General features: G+C 38.0%; 1 protein-coding gene across 1 annotated transcript; it reads left to right on the plus strand.

Annotated features, from left to right (window-relative positions):
* The first annotated feature begins 385 nt into the window (after window positions 1-385).
* Window positions 386-21,207, plus strand: jazf1b (JAZF zinc finger 1b). The gene is made up of 5 exons (XM_080895975.1): window positions 386-633; window positions 13,518-13,590; window positions 14,236-14,432; window positions 17,003-17,172; window positions 18,665-21,207. Exons 1-5 carry the CDS (start codon window positions 519-521, stop codon window positions 18,839-18,841), a joined length of 732 nt encoding a protein of 243 aa, XP_080752101.1. The 5' UTR covers window positions 386-518; the 3' UTR covers window positions 18,842-21,207.
* The last annotated feature ends 20 nt before the right edge of the window (window positions 21,208-21,227 follow it).

The raw sequence follows: 21,227 nt of genomic DNA on the forward strand, positions 1-21,227 counted from the left end.
AGCTAGACAGACCAAAAGATGACGTTTCGAAATGTATATTTAGGCTCTTGGCATAACAATGGCAACAACATTGTGTATTTTTATTTAAAATAATCAAAATTATATTTTAAAAAAATGATTACGTCTTTTAAAAGGAATACGAAAATGTTTATAAACTTCAAGATGAGGTCTATTTCAATTCTCATTTAATATCCTGTACGACCCTAAACTCTAACAATATATCCTAGTTTGCCAAAAGTTTAATTTTCATCTAATATATTGCCATCCCTTCACTGCAGGCGTGCCATAAGGACTCACTTCAGATACGAACTGTATAACTAGAGGCAATTTAGAAAAATTGTTTGGCTTTTTTAATGAAAGTCAAACAGCCTCACTTCCGGTGTCATTAAGTGTCTCCAGCTGGTTTGACGCAGCTGAGAGAAGTCAGCCTGCTGCCAGTGCGAGCTCCAGCTGTTTCCACCGCTGTCCGCCCCGCTGTTTCCCCGCCGCTTGCCCTCATTTCTAATGCTGCAGCGACCATGACAGGCATCGCCGCTGCTTCCTTCTTTTCCAACGCTTGCAGGTTCGGGGGCTGCGGACTTCACTTCGACTCGCTGTCCGAGCTCATCGTCCACATCGAGGATAACCACATCGGTAAGAACTGATAAGTACCGAGCCCCAGCCTGCAATGGCCATGGCCCCGGTTTGCAGCTTAGCATACGTGGCTAATTAGCAACCTAGCAAGTTACTTCCTGCGTCCTGACAACCCTGTTGCTAGGTGTGGCGGCAGTTGATGTTACCCCTCTTCTTTTCTCTTTCAAAGCTGTGTCACTGTGTTATTTTACTGCTGCAACATCGAAGAAACACAAACTTGAAGTTACTATATGCGCCCGGGTCGCGCGTGCAATTAGTTAATGCAGCGCCAGGCCCGCGCGCGTAGCTGGAAACGTCGTGAGTCAACTTAGAGTCAGCAGCTTGTTTCAGTCCGCCTGACAACGTAGTTAACTGGGCTATATAAAAATATACATTGCATATCATTTCGCCAGCTGACATAGGAAAAAAAATACTACGTCTGGGTATTGGCCCTTCAAAAGAGAACAATAGTATGAAAAACACACACACACACTCGTGGAAATATATTATCTAACCAATATTGTTCAACAATTCAGATATTATCCAAACTACCAGCGTTTTTATTATCTGTCTTAGTTCAAAGCACCTTGGAGTTATCTATTATTTAATGTGTGTGGGTTTTTTTGTTTGCTTGTTTGTTTGTTTGTTTTTACAAGTTGTATTCTTTGTTTTGTAGATATACAATGCCCCAAATCTAAAATTTGGGGAAATTGGCTGGAAACTGAGAACTGTATTGCTTGGTAAATTTCCATAATTTGGCTTAATACGACAAGTGCAAGAAAAAGTTAGAAAACCGGTGTTATTCTACAATGTCCAAATCTAAACCTATGCTATTCCACATGGGTGTTTGTCTACTGCAGGCTAGCAACACAGATGCTGCCTCCCACCCCAAAAGATTATCATTTAATGGCGCCTCCTCTAGTTCATGCTGGGAAAGACTATAATAGCCACTGCCTGTGGGTGGAGATTGGGAAGCAATTATAGATGGGGCTGTGGAAATATTTATTTTATTAGCCTGTTCATCTTTTTTTTTTTTTCTGATTGCTGTTTTATAGCCTCTCGGGGAGTTTATCTAAATGAGTTCGGCTGGCACATAGTTAATCTTAATATAAGTTGCTTTTGTTAATGAATTGAAATTAACTGATTACATTTTTTTCTGCAGAGGGATACTTCATTAGTTATCTTAAGTTAGTGCAGTGTAATGCATTTGAATTTAAGTAGGTAAAGATTGTAAACCAATTTAAATGAACCTCTATATGCAAATGAAGTGAAAAAAAATCCCTCTTTTAGAATAAAAGGGAAACAACTATAGACTGAATATGCAGCTATGGTCTAAAGTTTACATACACTCATCATGAACATGAGTTCTGAGTGATTTCTTTAATCTGTTCTTTTTCAGGGTGGAACGCTTGTGCAGTCTGCATATCTAATAATTTTACAAAATAAGAATTGGGTGCACAAGTTTGAATTTATGTTGGATTTTCTCAAATCCACACAGGTTCAAATATATCCATACACTTGACTAATATTTGGTTAAATTTCACTTAGCAAGTTACACCTCAACCAGATGCTTTTAGTTGCCATCAACAAGCTTTTGGCATAATTCTGGTTGAATATTTGGCCACTCTTCCTGGCAGAATTTATAGAGTTCAGTTACATTGATTGGGACCCAGCTAAGCACAGTCTCCAAATATTCAGTTGGGTTGAGGTTGGGACTTTCCAGAAGTTTAATGTTAGCCTCCTTTTTCCATTTCAAAACCATGTTTTGATGTGTGTTTGGGATCACTGTCATGTTGGAAAACCCAGTTTTGTCCAAGTTTCACCCGTCTAGCTGTTGATGTGTGGTGGAGGTGAAGGTGAAAAACTTGAAGGTACTCTTCTTGCTTCATTATTCCATTGACTTTGTGCAACATACCTGGCAGCGAAACAGCCCCAAAACATGATGCTACCATCACCATGCTTGACAGTTTTCTTAGGTTTGAAAGCCTCACCCTTTACTCCTATAAACACATCATGAAAACATACCTCAAGTAAAGTACTTTGTTAGTGTACTTAAGTACAATTTTCAGGTATCTCTACTTTGCTTGAGTAGTTTTTTTCTGAAAACATTTTACTTTTACTCCCCACAATTTTTAAACAAATATCTGCACTTTCTTCTTACATTTTCATAACAGGCTTGTTACTTTTGCTTTAACACATTTGGGGGGAGTTATTGTTTTGTCACTGCGAGCCTGCATTTATTAATCATCAGAGGATGTGACATAAAAAGAGATGACATGTGCCATAGTCAAAGGTTAAACATGGGACAGTGGTTTCTTTGTTTGTTTTTTGCCACAACATCGAATTACTGCAGGTGTCCATAAGTTGAGGTACTTCGGCATCTAGCTAGTGCTACAGAAGGGGAGCGAGCATAAAGGGAGTTACTTTTTTTTAACTGTCAGGTCATTTCTATCAGCTCAGCAAACATCAGCAAACACACAAACTGTTTTTGTGCAGTTTGTCTCACAGTGTGTTGCTAGCTAAAGGTCCAGCTTCTGTATTTCACAGGGAGAGAAAAGGAAGAGAGCTAACTTCACTCAGAGATGGAGAAAGATAAGAAAGACAGGACATGAGAGGAAGAAGAGAGGTTAGATTTAAAGGTAAGGACTGCTCAGTGGGATTTGATAAACTGGAAAAGTCCTAATGTTTTTAAATCAGATATTGGGTCTGTACATCTGACATTATGTTTTTTTTCATATTGTGAAATTTGCTGCTAAACAAACTGAGCTAGACCATCAACATCAAGTGAAGCAGAGATGAATTTGAAGTTAAGCTGATGATGCTTAGATTCATTCGCTGAATTCTACCCTTATATCGACTTTATACTGACTAATATAAAGACAGCATAAACAGTGTAGTGTCAGCTGTGAAACATCTGCTGACTTCTTGTTAAATTCAGTTGTGTAAATCCATAGTGGGCAGCAGGTCAGCTGATCACAGCATGTACACTAAGAAAATCTACTGGAGCTTTCAATAGAAATTATTGTGTTACCCTCTACAATGTAGGCAACAGAAATCAGATTTATTTTTTTTACGTCCCTTCTTTTTCTTCAGGTTCAAGCTGAGCATAATTACAATAAAAAAAATTCGGTTATCTTTGCACAAAACCAGAAACATCCTCCAAAGAATTATTTTTTTGCTTTCTTATTTTGAGTCTCTACTTTTTGACTTTTACCTGAGTAAAGAAATTGAATCAGTACTTCAACTTTTACTGGAGTATTTTTTAACAGTAGTGTTTGTACTTCTACTGAAGTACAGAATGTCTGTAACTTTGCAACTCTGTATGAAGTTGTTTGAAATTATGATGGGCAGTTGTTTAGAAATGGCTCCAAGAGACCTTCCCGACTTGTGTAACCCTACAACGCTGAGTTCAATGGACTTTCCCATTGCTCAGATTATTGCTTAATCAGTGAGTGGTGTCAAACTAATCATTTTTACATTGTTAAAGAGAAACTGCCAGTTGTCAATCACAATCACTAACGAGAAGTTATTAAGCATCAGTCTTGATGAGCGTATCCAGATTTCTGACCTCAACTGTAAATTCTGTAGCTACTGGATCCAAAAAGTGAACCAAATGCAGTAGTTCATGGCCTCCATGCCTATGGCCTCCATGCCTATGGCCTCCATGCCTATGGCCTCCATGCCTATGGCCTCCATGCCTATGGCCTCCATGCCTATGGCCTCCATGCGTATACCCTAAGTCAGGGGTCCCCAATCTCAGTCCACGAGGGCCGGTGTCCCTGCAGGTTTTAGATGTGTCCTTGATCCATCACAGCTGATTTAAATGGATAAATTACCTTCTCAACATGTCTTGAAGTTCTCCAGAGGCCTGGCAATGAGCTAATCATGTGATTCAGGTGTGTTGACCCAGGGTGAGATCTAAAACCTGCAGGGACACCGGCCCTCGTGGACTGAGATTGGGGACCCCTGCCCTCGTGGACTGAGATTGGGGACCCCTGCCCTAAGTAAACATTTTCCTAATTAGTTTTTGATCTCAGTCACTAGTTTCACATCTTATCTAATACAATATGACACTCATTTTGTAAACTATGGTCCCCATTAAAATCAAAAAGGAGGACAAAGCATAGAAATTCCACCCTATGAAGAGTGCCCTGTGGTTTTTCATTTCGATCTAATCCTTGCTTGTCACGTTTTTATATTAAAATGTTATGAATACTGCATTTTTTTTTGATAAGTGCTAAGGCATTTATGTCTTTTTAACAAAGGCTAGTCAAGAAAGTGAATTCCAATCCTCACGATTTGAACGTGTGATCGTCAAACTGTGGGGAACTACATCTGTTCCCTAATGTAATATTTCAGACTCTTGCTATTGAAGCTGACAGGGCTCAGCTGTCTCTGTTGTTCTTGTTTGTTGCCTGACTGGCTTTAATATCCTCCGCTCTCTGACTATGTGCTGTGCATGTGTCCAAGGTGTTAGCCTTAGAAAAAAAAGTCTTCCAAATGACTTATTGGGGAATAATGAAGCAATTAGTTGGCTCAAAGTGGAAAAACTTTGCTGCCCCCCTCCTTTGTCTGCTGGCCTGTGCTCACTCTGAGAAGTGAGAAATCTTGCGCGTTGTGCCAAGTGCCTGTGAAGCATAATTACAGAGCGAGTGCTTGATTTGGCATGTCTTCCTCCTCATCTGGTGGCCTGCTGCTTAAAGAACATTCTCCATTATAATTAGGCGCCTGGAAAACAAGAACACATTCTTGTCCACTGCTAGCCAGCCTGCTGGTTGGGTGTGTGAACAAAAGATGGCGCTCCTTTGCTGTTGGTTGCTGTCTTTTTAGATGGGTATTATAGGCCAGAAGTTAGTCAGTTCATTTTAACAACTCTACATATTTTTCACATTCTAGCCTGATCGAAGAGTCTAGCTAGGGTCATTTATCAAGAGAATATTGAAACTTATTGCTTTTTTGTTAGCTGCAATGAAAATATAGATTATCAGCACAGATGAAGTATGTTGGGGGAAAACTCTGTAAAAGACCCAGGAGAAATAAAGACACAATGAGACAAGATCACTTTTTATGCTTTAACGTGCACACGGGTAAGCTGTTCAGAACAACTCACACCGTGTACAGAGGCTGGGCACTTTTTATAGGAAACACAGTGAGAACAGGATAAGAAAATACAAAACAGATAAAATAAACAACTCCATATGTGGCGATAGTCTCGTCAGCAGAGAGCTGGGAGAAAGCTGTGAGAGATAAAACAATCTAAAACAATATGTCCCAAAACAGTATGTCTTTGCTGAGAAAGTCTAAAAGGATAATTCTAAACTAATCTAACCATAGACAAAGGGCATCCAAACAATGAACAAAGGGCATCTTTGTACATTTAAAAGAAGGTAAAGAAACATAGAATCATTTTTCCTGTAACAAAGTATAAACTCAAGGTAGTGGGGTTATTTTTTTATTTTTTTTTAACCCCATTGTGAATTAAACTATATTTTGAGTTTTAAGTTAATAATGAGAGTCAGGCTGTCCTCTTGGGCCTTTGTGAGCAAAATCGGCACATGCTAATCAGGACGAGGAAAGTTTGAATTCTGACTGTAATGCATGCTGGCTTAAGCCTGAAAGAGCTCCTGTGAACTTGATATTCTTGTGTGGTATAAAAACTGTACCCACCTATTCGCTGAAATGTTTACTTTCTCACTGAGCAACCAGGCCACTGTAGACCAAAAGAAAATGGCGATCGTGTTATTTAAACCTTTTAGTGTGTGCGTATGTGTTGCTGGGTAGATGGCCTGTAGTGTCCATACACGATAACAATGAGTCTGCTTGTTGCCAGTCCTCACTGGAGGCTCGTTTGGTAGATTTTGCTCTGCACCCTCATAATCTGCGCGGAAGTAATAAATTTGGGAAACAGCAACTAGTTCCCTGATCTGTGCACCTGGTGAGCCTAATTACATTTCCCCAACCCCCGACACTGCTGCTTCTGTTCCTGTGTGGTGACTGCAACATACTTCATAAAAAGGTTTCACACAGGAGATAATGTACAGCCTATGTTGACATTACACAACATGCGTAGTCAACGTGATATTTTTGCTGGAGTCTATTATTTTAGTGATTTTATCTGTAACACCCAAGTTTGACCTAAAGTTGTTTCCTGGTTACTTGTCGCACATTGCTTTGCTATGCACAGGACTTCTTTAGCCTTCCGAATACACAAGTTTATAAACAAAACAGCTGCAAAGTTAAATTCAGACTCAAATTTAAAAATAATTATTCCTGGCACACCGTGCTGGAATGGTTTATTTATTATTAGAGTAACAGAAAATCAATCTGAAGTCATTTTTTTTTTAAAAAACTAAAAATATTAGTTATTTTTAACGATTTGTTGCTTTGCCGTGTTTTACTGTAAGCTCAGTATTTTTGGGATTGGGACTGTTTGTCAGAAAACATTAAGAAACTCATATTTTTTATTATTTGATACACCAGGGAAATAATTAATTCATTAAGAATGTATTCTCCAGATGGATCAAAATTAGTAAATGGCCATAAGAAATAATTATTGTATGTTTTGGTATGTGTTTGTGAAAACACATCTTTGTGAAAGCACATGAGGTTCTGTCTGAATTAAACACATCGATAATGGATTATTTTAACCCTGCCATGTTTTTTCAGTAAGCCACAAAGGCAGCTTGTACACATGGAGATTGACTCTGTTTCATTTCCTCCTTTGAGGTCACATTGTAATGAATTACCTGTGCCACCACTCCTGGTAATGTTCCCTGCTGCTCAGAGCCACCATAAACATGTCACCATAATGCTCACCACTCTGCTCTACCCTGCAGTGCATTTGGCCATGAGGGTGGAGAGCTAGACACTGGTGGAAATGAGAGAGGTGTGTGTGTGTGTGTGTGTGTGTGTGTGTGTGTGTGTGTGTGTGTGTGTGTGTGTGTGTGTGTGTGTGTGTGTGTGTGTGTGTGTGTGTGTGTGTGTGTGTGTGTGTGTGTGTGTGTGTGTGTGTGTGTGTGTGTGTGTGTGTGTGTGTGTGTGTGTGTGTGTGTCACTTCCCCTTGCCCCAGGAAGGTTTGTTGTGTGATAGTCTCTAGGTTTCCTTTCACAGAATGTCTTAGTGGTCCAGAGATACACTGAAACCACTAATTCAGTCAGGATTCACTCTCATACACAAGTGTCACATAAATTAATTAAGTGGTTTATACCAAAATGTAAATGATTGTGCATCATCATGTCAAGGCTAGACCTCTTAATTGAAATACTTTAAAGTCTTAAGAAATGCTTAAAAAAAACTGCCAAGACAAACTCCTAGATGAAAGTTCAGTGCTCTTTTGGAAAAGAGTTTAGGTCCAATAAATGTTTGTTTTTTGTTTTTTTGTTTTTTTTTAAATAACATTACTACAAAAATTAACAGCGTTTGTCATTGTATCCAGATTTTTTTTCTTGCATGTTGCTAAATGAAAACTTTTCTTTGTGAACTGTGTGTTGTTTGTGGGGGGAAAAGGGAATTTGCTGAAAACCACAACTTGTGTGGGAAGTTTTGGATTGCAGAGCAGAAAGTGGTTTAAACTAATACATATTTTGATAAAATGTCAGTGGAAATCAGAAATCAAATTACATATTAAATGTTTTAAGTCTGATTTGTCTTTCTTTCCCACTTGACCATGAAGGAGCTTGTGCTTCTTTGCCTCTAGAAGTAGCGATGGTGAATAAATCCCCTTTTTTTTTGTTTCCCAGAAGGCTTCTAATAACTGGCCACCAAAGTGGACCACCTGTGTAGTCTGATTAGAGGGGTTCCCATCTCTATTTGAGGCGCCTTCGTCCTGGTGCTTGACTGCTGGTGGCCCCAAAAGAATAGCGGAGGCTGTGGGGAGCTGGCCCCTGCTGGCCTCCTCTCTGGTCCTACCTGAGGTGTGTGTGATTTACAGCGTGCAGGGACAGACCGATCCACTGCTGCATGAGCAGACCGCCATTCCTTTGCTTGAAACTCATTAGGGATTTTAGTAGGGATTTCTTGTGCACTCTCTCACAGACACATGCCATTACCCACTGCTCAGAAAAGTCCCTACAGTAGTATATGCACAGTCCTGTGCTTTTGGCATGGGAATAGTGTCGTAATGAATGTGTCTTTCCTACTCTATGTTTCCATGACTTTGGCTGGAGAGTAAAGAGAGGTGTGCTATCCTTCTCACTGGGGATAAATCCACTGTTAATGAAACACTTGCTTACGACTGAGGCCTTGAAAGAAACCTTCTGCCTTAGGTGCTGAGATTTGACCTGCTCTATCTATCATAACACTCTGCCACAATTTACTAGATATTTGGCTGTACAAACTAACTGTACAAAGCTCTTTGCCTTCTGACGCCTATGGTGACTTTAAATTAAGACTGACTGACTGATGCCTTGTTGATTATATTTTTTTATATTTATATTGCTTAAATGTGGTTTGGGTTTCACTGATAAAAAATTTAGAGCGTTGTGTGAGGTGTCCATGTCTTTATGAGCAATTGTGTCTGCATAATTTAAATCTCTCTCATTTGGATTTTTTTCTACATTTAGCTTAACCTATATTTCTCTTATACATCAAAAGTCTGATGTATTAGGTGGAACTTCTAATCAGTGTGTTTGAACAAAAGTTAGAATATGACCAGTCTGCAAACATGTGGTACCAGCATCCACTACTGAAAAGTGGTGATGTGTGGTATTCAACTCCAGCCTTGCAGTTTTATAAATAGCAGGTATATTTAGAAGACAAAATAAATAGTCACCTAAAAGGGAAAGAGAGCCCCTAAACCTAACAAGTTCTTCTTTGACCCTCTAGGTCTTTCTGTCCAGGAGAATTGTATTCGAACTCGGGGAAATCACTAAACAAAGAAAGATGCAAACAGGAGTAAAATCCCAAGGCAGTGGAAGCAATAAATGAGCATGACTCAAGATTTTTATTACAGCATGAAAAAGGTGTTGCTTACTCCTTTAACCAAGAACTTTAATTGCATCTTTACCATGTGTTTCATATCAATGCCTTAGTATTTTTTTTATATTATATCAAATAGAAATTGGCAATTATCAGTATGATTAGCATTATTTTTTTTGTTACTCAATACACATAGCTTGTTAAAGCAGCACTTTAGTATTTGTGCCTTACAAAACCATAATTTAAAATTCAGTGTTGGAAATGGCCTTAGGTGTAAGTGTTTAAGTGTAAGTGTACAAATAAGCACATAGGCAAAATGAGTAATAGTTTTAACCACATGGGGGTAGCAGTCTTTCACAGAGTTGGACATGGAGGTTTAGTTGGTAAGTGGTAGAAACTGTTGTTTTATGGGGCATCTTCTCTTTGCCCACATGGACAGCAGTGGGAAGAGTGTTTGAAGTCAGCCCTGCTTCACCTCAGGGTGTGGAGATTGGCTATTGTTGTACATTTAGCACCACTGAGCAAGATGAATGTCTGGAGCACAGCATGGGAAAACACAGTATGTGTCAAGTGTGGTCATGTGTAAGCAATGTGGCGTCTGCAGAGCAGCTTTTTTAAAAACTGCAATGGAAATTTAAAACAGAAGGCTCCTGAGCAGTCTTGTTCTATATTTTATATAAAACAGTGTTGTAGAACAGAACAAAATTTTAACCATTAGAGAAAAAATATTCACAGCCGCCCCACAGATGTGCCATTAAGTATAGCCACTTTCAAAACTGCTAACATTTATTTAGTCTTTGTCTTCAATTTTTTGTTTTTCTGAGTTTTCTGAGTTAACTTCAATAATGTGTTCCTCTAAACCATCGAAATGCCTTTAGACCCCTCAATTCTACTCAAAAACGTATACCATTAATTAATGCTCCAGTTTTAAATATGATGAATAAATAAACCTTTACTTAAAAGCCCTTTTTTTGATTCAGCTGTCTTAGCTATATAGGCCAATTTCTTACCTTCTTTTTATTTCTAAAATTTTTGAAGAAGTAGTCAAATGATTACTTGCAAAGAAATGTTTTGTTTTTTTTTCTTTTTGAAGATTTTAAGTCAGGATTTAGAGTGCGTCATAGCACAGAAATGGAAATAGTGAATGTTACAAATGATCTTCTTACTGCCTCTGACAGTGGGTTCATCTCTGTTATTGTCTGGTTATATTTGAGGTGCAGTGTTTGATCCTGTTGACCACAAAATCTTACTACAGAGATTAGAACACAAAATTGTTATTTAAAAAAACAACAATGCAGTGGTTTAAATTATATCTGACAGATTTTAATTTGTGCAGGGTAATAGGGAGTCCTCACACAGGTTAGTCATGGAGTTCCACAGGGTTCTTTGCTGGGACCAATACTTTTTACATTGTCCATGCTTTCCTTAGACAATACTATTAGAAAACACTGCATATATTTTCATCGCTATGCAGGTGATACCTAGCTTTAATTATCTATGAAGCCAGATGATACAAATTTAGTTAAACTATAGCTTTAATGACATAAAGGCCTGGATTAGCTCTAATTTCCTGCTTTTAAATTCAGAAAAAGCTTAAGTTTGTGTACCTGGTCCTACAAATCTTCGAAATTTGGTGTGTAACCAGATATTTACTTTAAATGGGATTGCTTTGACCTCCAGTACTGTGAGAAATATTTAATGATTACATTAAACAAAAATGTAGGACAGCCTCCATTCATTTGTGCAATATTACTGATGCTTCATTTATTCATGAATGTAACACTTCTAGGCTACACTGTTGTAATTTATTATTAGGCCCCTTTACTATGTAGCCATATCCCAGTTGTGATTTGGGAGATAAACAGCCTCATTAATTTTCAGATTAGGCTTAAAACTTTGCTTTTTGATAAAGCATATAGTTGGGTGGTGGATCAGGTGACCCTAAGCCATCCCTTGGCTATGATCCAATGGATTCGGGCTGCTTGGGGGCTTCCAGTGATACATGTATGAGTGGTTTGTTTTTTTTCTTCACTGTTTTAACTCCCTGTTTATTTATACATCACTGCATTTAATTACCAGTAACTATTAAACTCTGGTTCTTTCTCCCATTCTTGTCTTGTCTCTTTTTGCTCTGGGTTTTCATGTCTAAATTTGGTTCTGTCTGAGGTTTTTCCTTCCCGCTGTTTCCAAGTGCTTACTCCTGGGGTTGTGCGATTGTTCGGGTTTCTTTCTAATATTGTAGGATCTTTACCTTACAATATAGAGCACCTTGATTGTTGTTGTGATTTGGTGCTGTATAGATAAAACTGAATTGACAGTCTAGACATTGTTTTGTTTTTTTCTAGCGTTAAGCAGATATGACATGAACTTTGTAGACGTCTTTCAAAGGACACGAGAAGCTGGTTTAGAAGCTAACATCAGCTTATGGATCTTCTCCAGCATCAGTTTTCTTGATAATCATTACATCATCTTTAAAACAATAATGATGTGCATTGCACAATACCTTGCTTTTGAGTAGTTCTACAAAATATTTTCAGAGCTGAGCCCACATCCTTTTCTTGACAACACATCCTATCGAATTCTTCCACACAAATGAATACCTGGAACTCTTGATCAAAGCGCACTGCCAAGGTGCACACTGACTAACCTTTTGCAAGACCCTTAATTTATTCATATATGTGTTAGTATGACACAGAGTAGATTACAGATGACTTACAGAGCCGTTTGGCACCAGATAACGTTAACATGACAAAGTTTTGAAAAGGATACTTCTCTAAATCTAAAGCCCTCCATATTTACTAGCTGCTCTATTTTTTCCTTTTCATTTTTGTTGCCAAAACTCTTCCTGATTATATTTCCACTGTGTCAACATGCACAATAAAGCTGGCTTCTAAAAACACCCCTTTAAAAATCACTAAAGTCAGCATAAGTTCCCACATAGCCGCACCTTTCCTCTGTGCCTGCCTGTCTGGGTAGAAAAAGTACTTTGCCACAAACATGGAACACAACAGTGCATCCAACACAGCCTGGCATATCACTGAAAATAATTGAGATAGTTTTGAGGTTGTTGGGGTTTTTTGTTTTGTTTTGGGTTTGTTTGTTTGTTTTTGGTTGAGAGGCTAGTTCTAGGTGGATAATGCATACTTTTGTGTGCTTCATCCTCCCTGTGACACCAAGACTGCATTGGAGGGAGAACTGGCTATCCTTATTTAGGTCAAAAACACCATTCTGCCTTATGGTGCATTGACACAAATTCATTTTTGTTTTAAAATGTGAAATGTTTATTACTTTAGAGCTGTACCGGGTTGGTCGTATGAATCACAAAAGCTCATATGAAGCTTGATGATGCTAGCCTCGCATGTAATTGGTGATTCGTTCTTCTTGTATTCTGACGAGAGACAATGTAGTGCTCTGATGCGGTCTTCTCTCTGGAATACCTACCTATGTTTTTGTCACCATGATCATACAGCAGCTGTTCTGTAAAATGATGTAATGGATTACATTTAAAACAGCTTAAAGATGTCTTTAGTTTTTGACTGTATAGCTTAAAACGTTTTCTATTGTATTTAGTTTATGCATTGGGTATAGGTATGAATATTTGAATGTAGTTTGTTTGCTGTAATACTTCTGAAGTTATTATATGGCAACTTGCTTTATGTAATTTCATATAATAGTTATTATATAACCAGATATATTATCTATTAGTTATACATATTTTATTTTCATTCTTTTTTTTCTTTTTTCTTTTTTTTGTTATATGAAACTGTTTGGAGTGTAGGGACCCTGAAAAGTAATTAAGGACCAAATTGTATAAGTAATTAAATTCAGTTCAACAGTTGTCTTAGGGTAATAAATGGATAACAAAAAATAAAATAACTTTGGCATGAAAATATGACAAACTTTAATGTAAAATTGAAGAATTGTGCCATTGTTCACTGGTATATTTTGTGGCTAAATTTCTGCCTTTATGTCTATCTTGTCTTCCCAGATACAGACCCATGTCTCCTGGAGAAGCAGGAGCAGCAGCAGCCAACATATGTTGCTCTTAGCTATATCAACAGGTAAAGAAACAAGTTTCCTTTTGAAATAACCCCACTGAAGGTTAACTTAGTAATGCAGTAACTCACTTTTCAGTAAAGTGACTTTAATTTACTAAAATCTGACAAAATCATAAGATGAATATTATTAGTGGTTTGCCTGAAAAGATTTAACTAGAAAAGTTTGTGCTGTACTCCTTTGAGGTTCTACCAACAATCTAAAAAACGTCATCTGGTGGATTGCTTAAATGAATTGCTACAGTATTTGGCAGTTGGGTGTTTTATTGCACTGCGTTCATCCTGGTTGTCTTTGATATGCTGCTTGTGCAGTCGTTTTAAGAGCCTTATGCAGCAAACCATTGTACAAGAAGGTCTGCCTCTGTCTCCCTGCTCACACAAACACATCTTGATGTGGCTATCACCTAATTTGTTAATTCCACATTTGCTTTAACAGTGTCTATATTAACATTTTGGTTTTATGGTGCACATTTGCTGACGACTTTACTGTCAATCATAAAGCCCAAAGGGAAATGCAGCCACTGATTTTTTTTTTCTTAAGCAGTACCAAACCTACAGTACACTAGATTGTAGTCTGAATGAGATGATGCTCTTTTTTTTCCATCCAAAAAGTTTGCAAACCCTTACAAGTTTTATACCTCACAACGCCAGGTTCATGACAGATGCTGCAAGGCGAGAACACGAGGCCCTGAAGAAGAAGGTGCAGCCCAAGTTGTCTCTGTCTCTTACAGGCAATCTGTCACGTAGCAATGTTTCCACACCACCCCGCCACACCAGTGGAAACCTCACCCCTCCAGTCACCCCACCCATCACCCCTTCTTCTTCTTTCCGTAGCAGCACACCTACAGGTAACCATAATCAACACACTAGTTCATCTAATTAGGTTTCCAGGATAGGATGTGTATTTCCAGATGCTTAACATTCATGTATTTTTCTAACTGAAGCTACAGTTAAATGATTGGTTACTAAAGTTTGTCATTCCTGGTGTTGATCCTTGTGCTGAGTCTTTATTATAAGGAAATCTAATAGTTTACTGTTAACACCTAATATTTATTATATGTATCTCTCTGTTTAATATCCATGTTAAAGCCAAAGTTTCTGTTTTTAGTATCATCTAAATGAATTATCCTGTAAGTAAATCAGCTAAAAAACACAGGTTGAATAACAAAAAATATTTTTCTGTGATTGACAGTTTTTGTTTTTGTTGAATTAAGTTATCCACATGCAACACTACCAAGAACAAACCTCACACAGTCTGTGGGCTTTGTCTTTTTGCTACATCCTGCTGAAAGAACTATTCTACTAAAAGAAGTCCTTTCAGGATCGGGAAGTCCCACGATCAGAGAGTTTTGCTGACTTTGATCAATTCCCTGGGAGAAATGTTCCCTGACTCGGGCTGAGTTGGTGCTGGTAATTCCAGTCTCCAGTGTGGCCTCTGCAGCAGTCTTCCTCATTGAGCTTAATTACAAGCAAGCAGCCACTTTGAGTCTGTTTAGTTTGTATTTGCCTGTTCAGGCACTATAGCTGCAGTGTTTTATTGCCTCGGCTGTCACTATATAAAAAAATCTTTCATGTGTCTGGTGTTGACATGAAAAGTGACCACATGGTGTCTGTGTTCATCTTTTCTTTCCATGCCCTCATAAATGCATAATCTATTCTTTAGATTAATTATATGATTGAATTATTACATGTTTTTTAAATACCATTAAAAATTAAAAGGACAAACATCATAATAGATCATGATGGATTTTTTATTTTTTTATTTATTTTTTTTTTGGGGGGGGGGGGGAACAGTGAGAAAGTTCTGGAGCTTGCTGGGCCTGACTTGACATCCATAAAGAAGCTCGCTGTAAGGCTGCAAAAAATCAGGGACAGCCCTTAAAGTCCAGCTAATTAGGTTTCTTTATTTAGCTTTATAAATAACAGGACCCCCCTTTTATTTTTTTGCAGCGTTTTCCCACGTACTTCTGTCTTCTTTTTGTGAAGTATGCATTTTTCTGGAATGGCATCTTTAATGAATTAATAAAACAATAGCAGCGTGTTGACCTAAGACCTCAATGAAATGCCTAAATTCTTTCCCACAATTTGCATATTTCAGTCTTTCCAAAAACTTGCAACAAATGAAGTCAAGATTGTGGGAATGCTATCCTTGAACACATGCTGTGAAGGGTCCACGTTGGTCAGGCTGAAAGCTCAGAGGCCAGGGTTTCATCGTCATAGAAAATAGGGCTGGGTATCGTCACTGATTTCTAGAATCGATTCAATTCCGATTCACAAGGTCCCAAATCGATTCGATCCACGATTCGATTTAATTCGATTCGATTTAAATCTGGGAAATTTTGACAGTCAGAAGTATAATTCAGATCAGAACATTTACATATTTTTGTATCTATAAAAAGGAAGCTGACACTCGCAAGACTTTATCCAAGGTGTGAGCATCACAGCAGATGCCTTTGTGTCAAAGTAGCTGAAGATAAAACACAGAAAAACATGAAGGTGATTTTCCTGGCCTGGGATTTTATAAAAATATTCTGCAGTACATCAAAAACGAAAGAAAACCATTAATTAATGAACATTACCTCTGACGTTACAGCGGTTTTATTAGAGACACGGCTAAGCATTTTGCATTTTGAATAATATTAAAAAGTTTAAATTTGTTCAGTATTGAACAGCAGAAATGAGGTTTTCTTTTCGGAAGAATGTAAAAGGGGAAAAAACAGCGGCCGACAGCGCTGTAAGCAACAGTAGACTTGTGCATAACAAGCAAGCGAATAATGAAGAAAGCGAAACTGTTCGAGAGAGAGAGAGAGAGGGTGGGAGGGAGAGAGAGAGAGAGAGCGAGCTGCGCATCGCAATGGAAGCAAAACAGGAAAAGAGTGAATTCATGACGATGTTTATGTGAAGCGTTTGGATCTTCTTTAGCTGCTGGTTCGGTCAATATTGTTTGGAGAGAGATCAAACTAACAGCTTTAGAATCAGCGCATAAAGGGCGTGAACACAAAGCGCCGACCCGGATCAGCGAGCTGTCGGCTTTCAGCCCCGACTGTGAGAAAGGCGACATCTAACTGATTCTGATCCGCGGGTCGCGCTGTGTGTTTAAGTCTATGTGCAGAATCCCTGTACCTGCTCTCATTTACTGTTTGGTGGTTCTTGAAATTTTGTGAGATGTCACCAGAGATTCTGGCATTTCGGACAAAATAAATTTATATTAAAAAATCGATTCAGGATTTTAATGAATCGATTTTACGTTATCCAAGCCAGAATCGATTTTAATCGATGAATCGATTATAAAAACCCACCCCTAATAGAAAATATGCATAAAACAAAGCTTCTTGGAAGCAGGTTTGTGTAATATAATCCTGGTGAAGATGCCCTCAGGCGTTTGCTATTTGACTTTAAATCTTTCACCCTCTAACAGGAAGTGAGTGTGACGAAGAGGATGTAGAGTTTGAGGAGTCTGACAGTGATGAGTCATGGACCACAGAAAGCGCCATCAGCTCCGAGTCCATCCTCAGTTCCATGTACATGAACGGAGGAGATGAAAAGCCTTTTGCATGCCCAGTTCCAGGATGTAAAAAGAGATATAAGGTAAGTTTCATTCGTGGTCTCTTAAATCTTATTAGGATGCCTGTTGTAAACATAATAAAACGGTGTGAAATATCTTTATCATGACCAGAGAGACCAAATGAAAACCAGACATATTTGCATTGTATTAAGTGTGAGAGATGTGATTTTATTTACTTTCAAAATAAATCCAGCCGATTCCCTGCTGTTGACAATGGAAAATTGGTTCTTAGTTGAGCATTACAACAACAGAAATGCATACATCTAGTCCACTTCAGAGATGTGGAGTTTTTATAGCATTTTCCATCCACATCTGGTGTATGTGGTTGGAATAAATTATGTGCAGCCTGAGAAAATTGCATTGCTGACGTGAATGACAGGGTTATAGGCGATGACTTAGTCTGAGGTAGCAGGCAGCCTTAGGCATCTGTTTAGCAGTAAAACAAGATAGATTTGAAACAAGAAAACATCTTGTCCTACATTCAGATGTTGACTGGTAAATATCATAGATATACCCAAGTCTGTGAATTCCTTTAATGCTACACTATAGACTACCCTACCCTAACCCTACACTATATACACTATATTTTAGATCAATCATAATATCCCTTGCCTTTTTCATTTTGGTATGACTATGATTTTAAAATACCGGTCTCTAAGAATGAAGATGGGTATATAACTATATCTGTAGGTGCGTATAATTTTCAGAATTTGTGATTTTTTGCGGGGCAGGAAGGACTGTGATGGAGGCCACAGTTCTGGGAAACAATCTGTTCCTCAGCCTTCAGACCTTTGGATAAAAGGAAACAAAGGTTTAGAGCCAAGCCAGCTAATTTCTGCAGCGATGTTCTGAAATCTGACCTTCTGACAATTGGAACCTAATATAACTATACTTTTATGCTCATACTTTTGGACTGGCTAATCAGACGCACATGCGTATAGTTTTATGTGTCAATATTCTTTTCTCCAAGCAGTGCACACCAGAATTTAAAAATCAATAGCTCTCCTCCTCCAGCTCTCCCCTTTCTGTTCTGAGCGTCTCCTATTAAATGATCATAAGCATAATCATCTGCTTTATATGCACCAGAAATGTGTCAGTGAAGAGTTTTGGCTTAACATGTGATTATTTCCAAGTAAAAACACTTTGCATTGCTTTGGTTTTGTAATCTATGCAGGGGAGAACACAACCAGTTTCCTCCATAAGTCACAGACTACTATAAATAAACTAATCACCTTTTGAAAAAAAGGAATATGTATATCTGCACTAAATAACAGTCTTTCCACTAACAAGGACAACTCTATAATATTAATTTTAATATTTTAAAATACATCAACTAACCCAGAGTCCTTGAGAGTCAATGCAGATGTGAACTAACTCTACACATCTTCCATTCGCAGAGAGAGAATCCTGGTCCTCTGACTGGTTAAATTACAATAGCTTCAAGGTTATTTTGTTGTGTCTTTGGTTGGTGCGTGTCTAAAGTGGTGGCTCTTTCATTTCCTTGTTCCATTACAGAATGTAAACGGAATTAAATATCATGCCAAGAACGGCCACCGAACTCAGATAAGGGTGCGCAAACCCTTTAAGTGTCGTTGTGGGAAGAGCTACAAAACATCTCAGGGTCTCCGCCACCACACAATCAACTTCCACCCACCCATCTCTACTGACATGATCCGCAAGTTGCAGCAGTAGAGCCTGAGTGAGGTACCAGCACTTGCCTTCAGGCTATGTCAGCAACCATCAACAGACCACTATCACCAGCAGCAGCTGTCTCCCCCTTTTCTTCCCCTCTCGTTGTATTTTACTACACTACACACTATTGCATGGTATAAACATATTATTGTTCTTTCATATCTTTTATTCAGAATGTTGAATCTTTATTTTGTTCACATTTTTGCATTTTGCACATTTAAACTATCATTTATTTATTTAGCATTTGACAGATGGTGAAGGCATGTGTTAGCCCAGGTCACAAGTAGCCTTACATGTACTGCTGGGCATTCTGGTTTAAAGGGAAGGAGAGAAAAGATTGGGATAATTGTTGAGAAAGGAAGCAATCGTACCATGCATTTGTCACATTGAAGAGTTTCTTTTTTTACGATAAAATGTGACTGAGACAAATTCAGTGTTTTATATAATGTTTTATAGCATGAAATCCAGCATAAAAGCATTATTTGGCAATCTCTAATAGGCTTAATGTTACTGATCATTTGTTGGACTTATTGTAGTTACTGTTCCTTTCATATCACAAGAATTCAAAACATTTTTGATAAGTTTTACTTTAAACATGTGTGTGAGCACCAAAAGAATGTTCTCAGGTGATTTTTTTTTTTCTTTGCTAACATTTCAGCATCATAATCCTGCCCAAGTGTTCTGATAGTATTTAAGCTGTCATTGTTCCTCATGTTCCTGACAGCTTCCCTGAAGACGTAAGCAGTTTTCCATGCTTATTTACAGTAAGGGATTGAAGCACTTTTATAAAAGTTGCCAAATAAATTAGCATTTTTACCAACATCTTGTTTCTAGTGTATATACAGTGAGTGTAGAGTTGCACGTTCTACATTGCTCCAAGGAAAGATGTACATCAATCATTTCATCTTTTCAGTATTGTAAGATTTCTGTAATAACAGCAGTTGCCTTGAAATGTAAACCATTCCAAAAAGTCTTTGTATAACTTTATTTTCAAAGCTGCTGAACACAGGCAGTCAGCCCACTCTGTTTACTATTCACTGACTGCCTGAGGCCTGAGTTATGAAGCAGGTTCACCATACCCACAATATCTATGCCATAAGTGAACCCAGATAAGGTAATCAGGCAGAGGTGGCTTTCAGCTTAGTAGCTGTGGGATGGCGTTGGTAGCATCTGACCAATCAGAAACATGGACAGGTCTTGTGGCAACAGATTGATATTAAAAAGGAAGCTTTTTATATTTTTCTAAAATTAAAGACATGATACAAACTGAAAAGCAGCACAGCTGTGAGTATGTGTAGTAACAAAAAGCACTATAGTATATCAGTGCTGTATGGATGTGTTTGAGCTTTAAGTACTTTTTTGAAAATGACTGAAAAAGCACTTTTATTGAAGCTATGAAAGAAAACTAACAAGAATGCTGACCCTGCAAGTTGGAAAACTTATCAGTATCAGCTTTATACTTAACACACAGGACAATCTAATAGTTTACCATAAATAAAAAAAGGCTTAGCCTATATGCAAAGTACAAATGGGTTCCCCTTTTAGGATTATATATTGTTTCTTTAAAAGAATAACCGGAATATAAGAAAAGTGCTTCTATGAATTTGCATTTCTTGACGTGATCAAGAAAAACCTCAAATCTTCCAAGAATGGGAACGCCATTTTCCACAGAACTGATTGGTTAGATTTCGTACCTGTTGGATTATTATCTCAAATACAGGTTAGGTGTATGTGATAAGTCAACATGGCGATGTACGTTGCTAAGAAGTGAACCTCCTTATTGAGTTGATAACCCAGGTTTAGCAGATTTTTCCTGGATAAGCCCAAATCCTGTTTCATAGTACAGGTCTCAGGTCTCACAAAACTAGCTGTCTGTCATGGATAATGGGAAAAGAGGAACTAGTGTCAGTATATTCAGCACATTTGCATTCTCATAGTCCTGCTCTTAGGCTGCGAGGGAACACATGCAGCTCTTAGTTTGTGCCATAAAAATGTGTTAGCCATTTGTAAAGACTTAATAATTAAAGTAATTGAAAACCGAGCGTGAAATTCTCGAATCTGAGCCACTAGGTTATTTTCACAGCTTGGTGTTTGTGTTAAGGAACTAAAGTCCAAATAGGAATCATGGCAAAACTGAACTGCCAGTATGGAGACAACTCTTTGATATAGTGTACAGTGAATGTATTGTCTAGTGTCAAGTGCATTAAATTATATTTTCATATATTTCTGAAGTTTAAAAAAAAAAGTATGGAAGTATATATCTGAAACGGTAAAACCAGAGGTGGTGACGTACTGTATTTCTTCTTGAAGCTGCTTCATGTAAACGTTTGTTACTTTACAATAAAGGTTTCTCTGCTCTTCTGACGTTTGCATTATTAACTCTTTG

Source organism: Rhamphochromis sp. 'chilingali', assembly GCF_963969265.1.
Source record: "Rhamphochromis sp. 'chilingali' genome assembly, chromosome: 11".
Lineage (NCBI taxonomy): Eukaryota > Metazoa > Chordata > Actinopteri > Cichliformes > Cichlidae > Rhamphochromis > Rhamphochromis sp. 'chilingali'.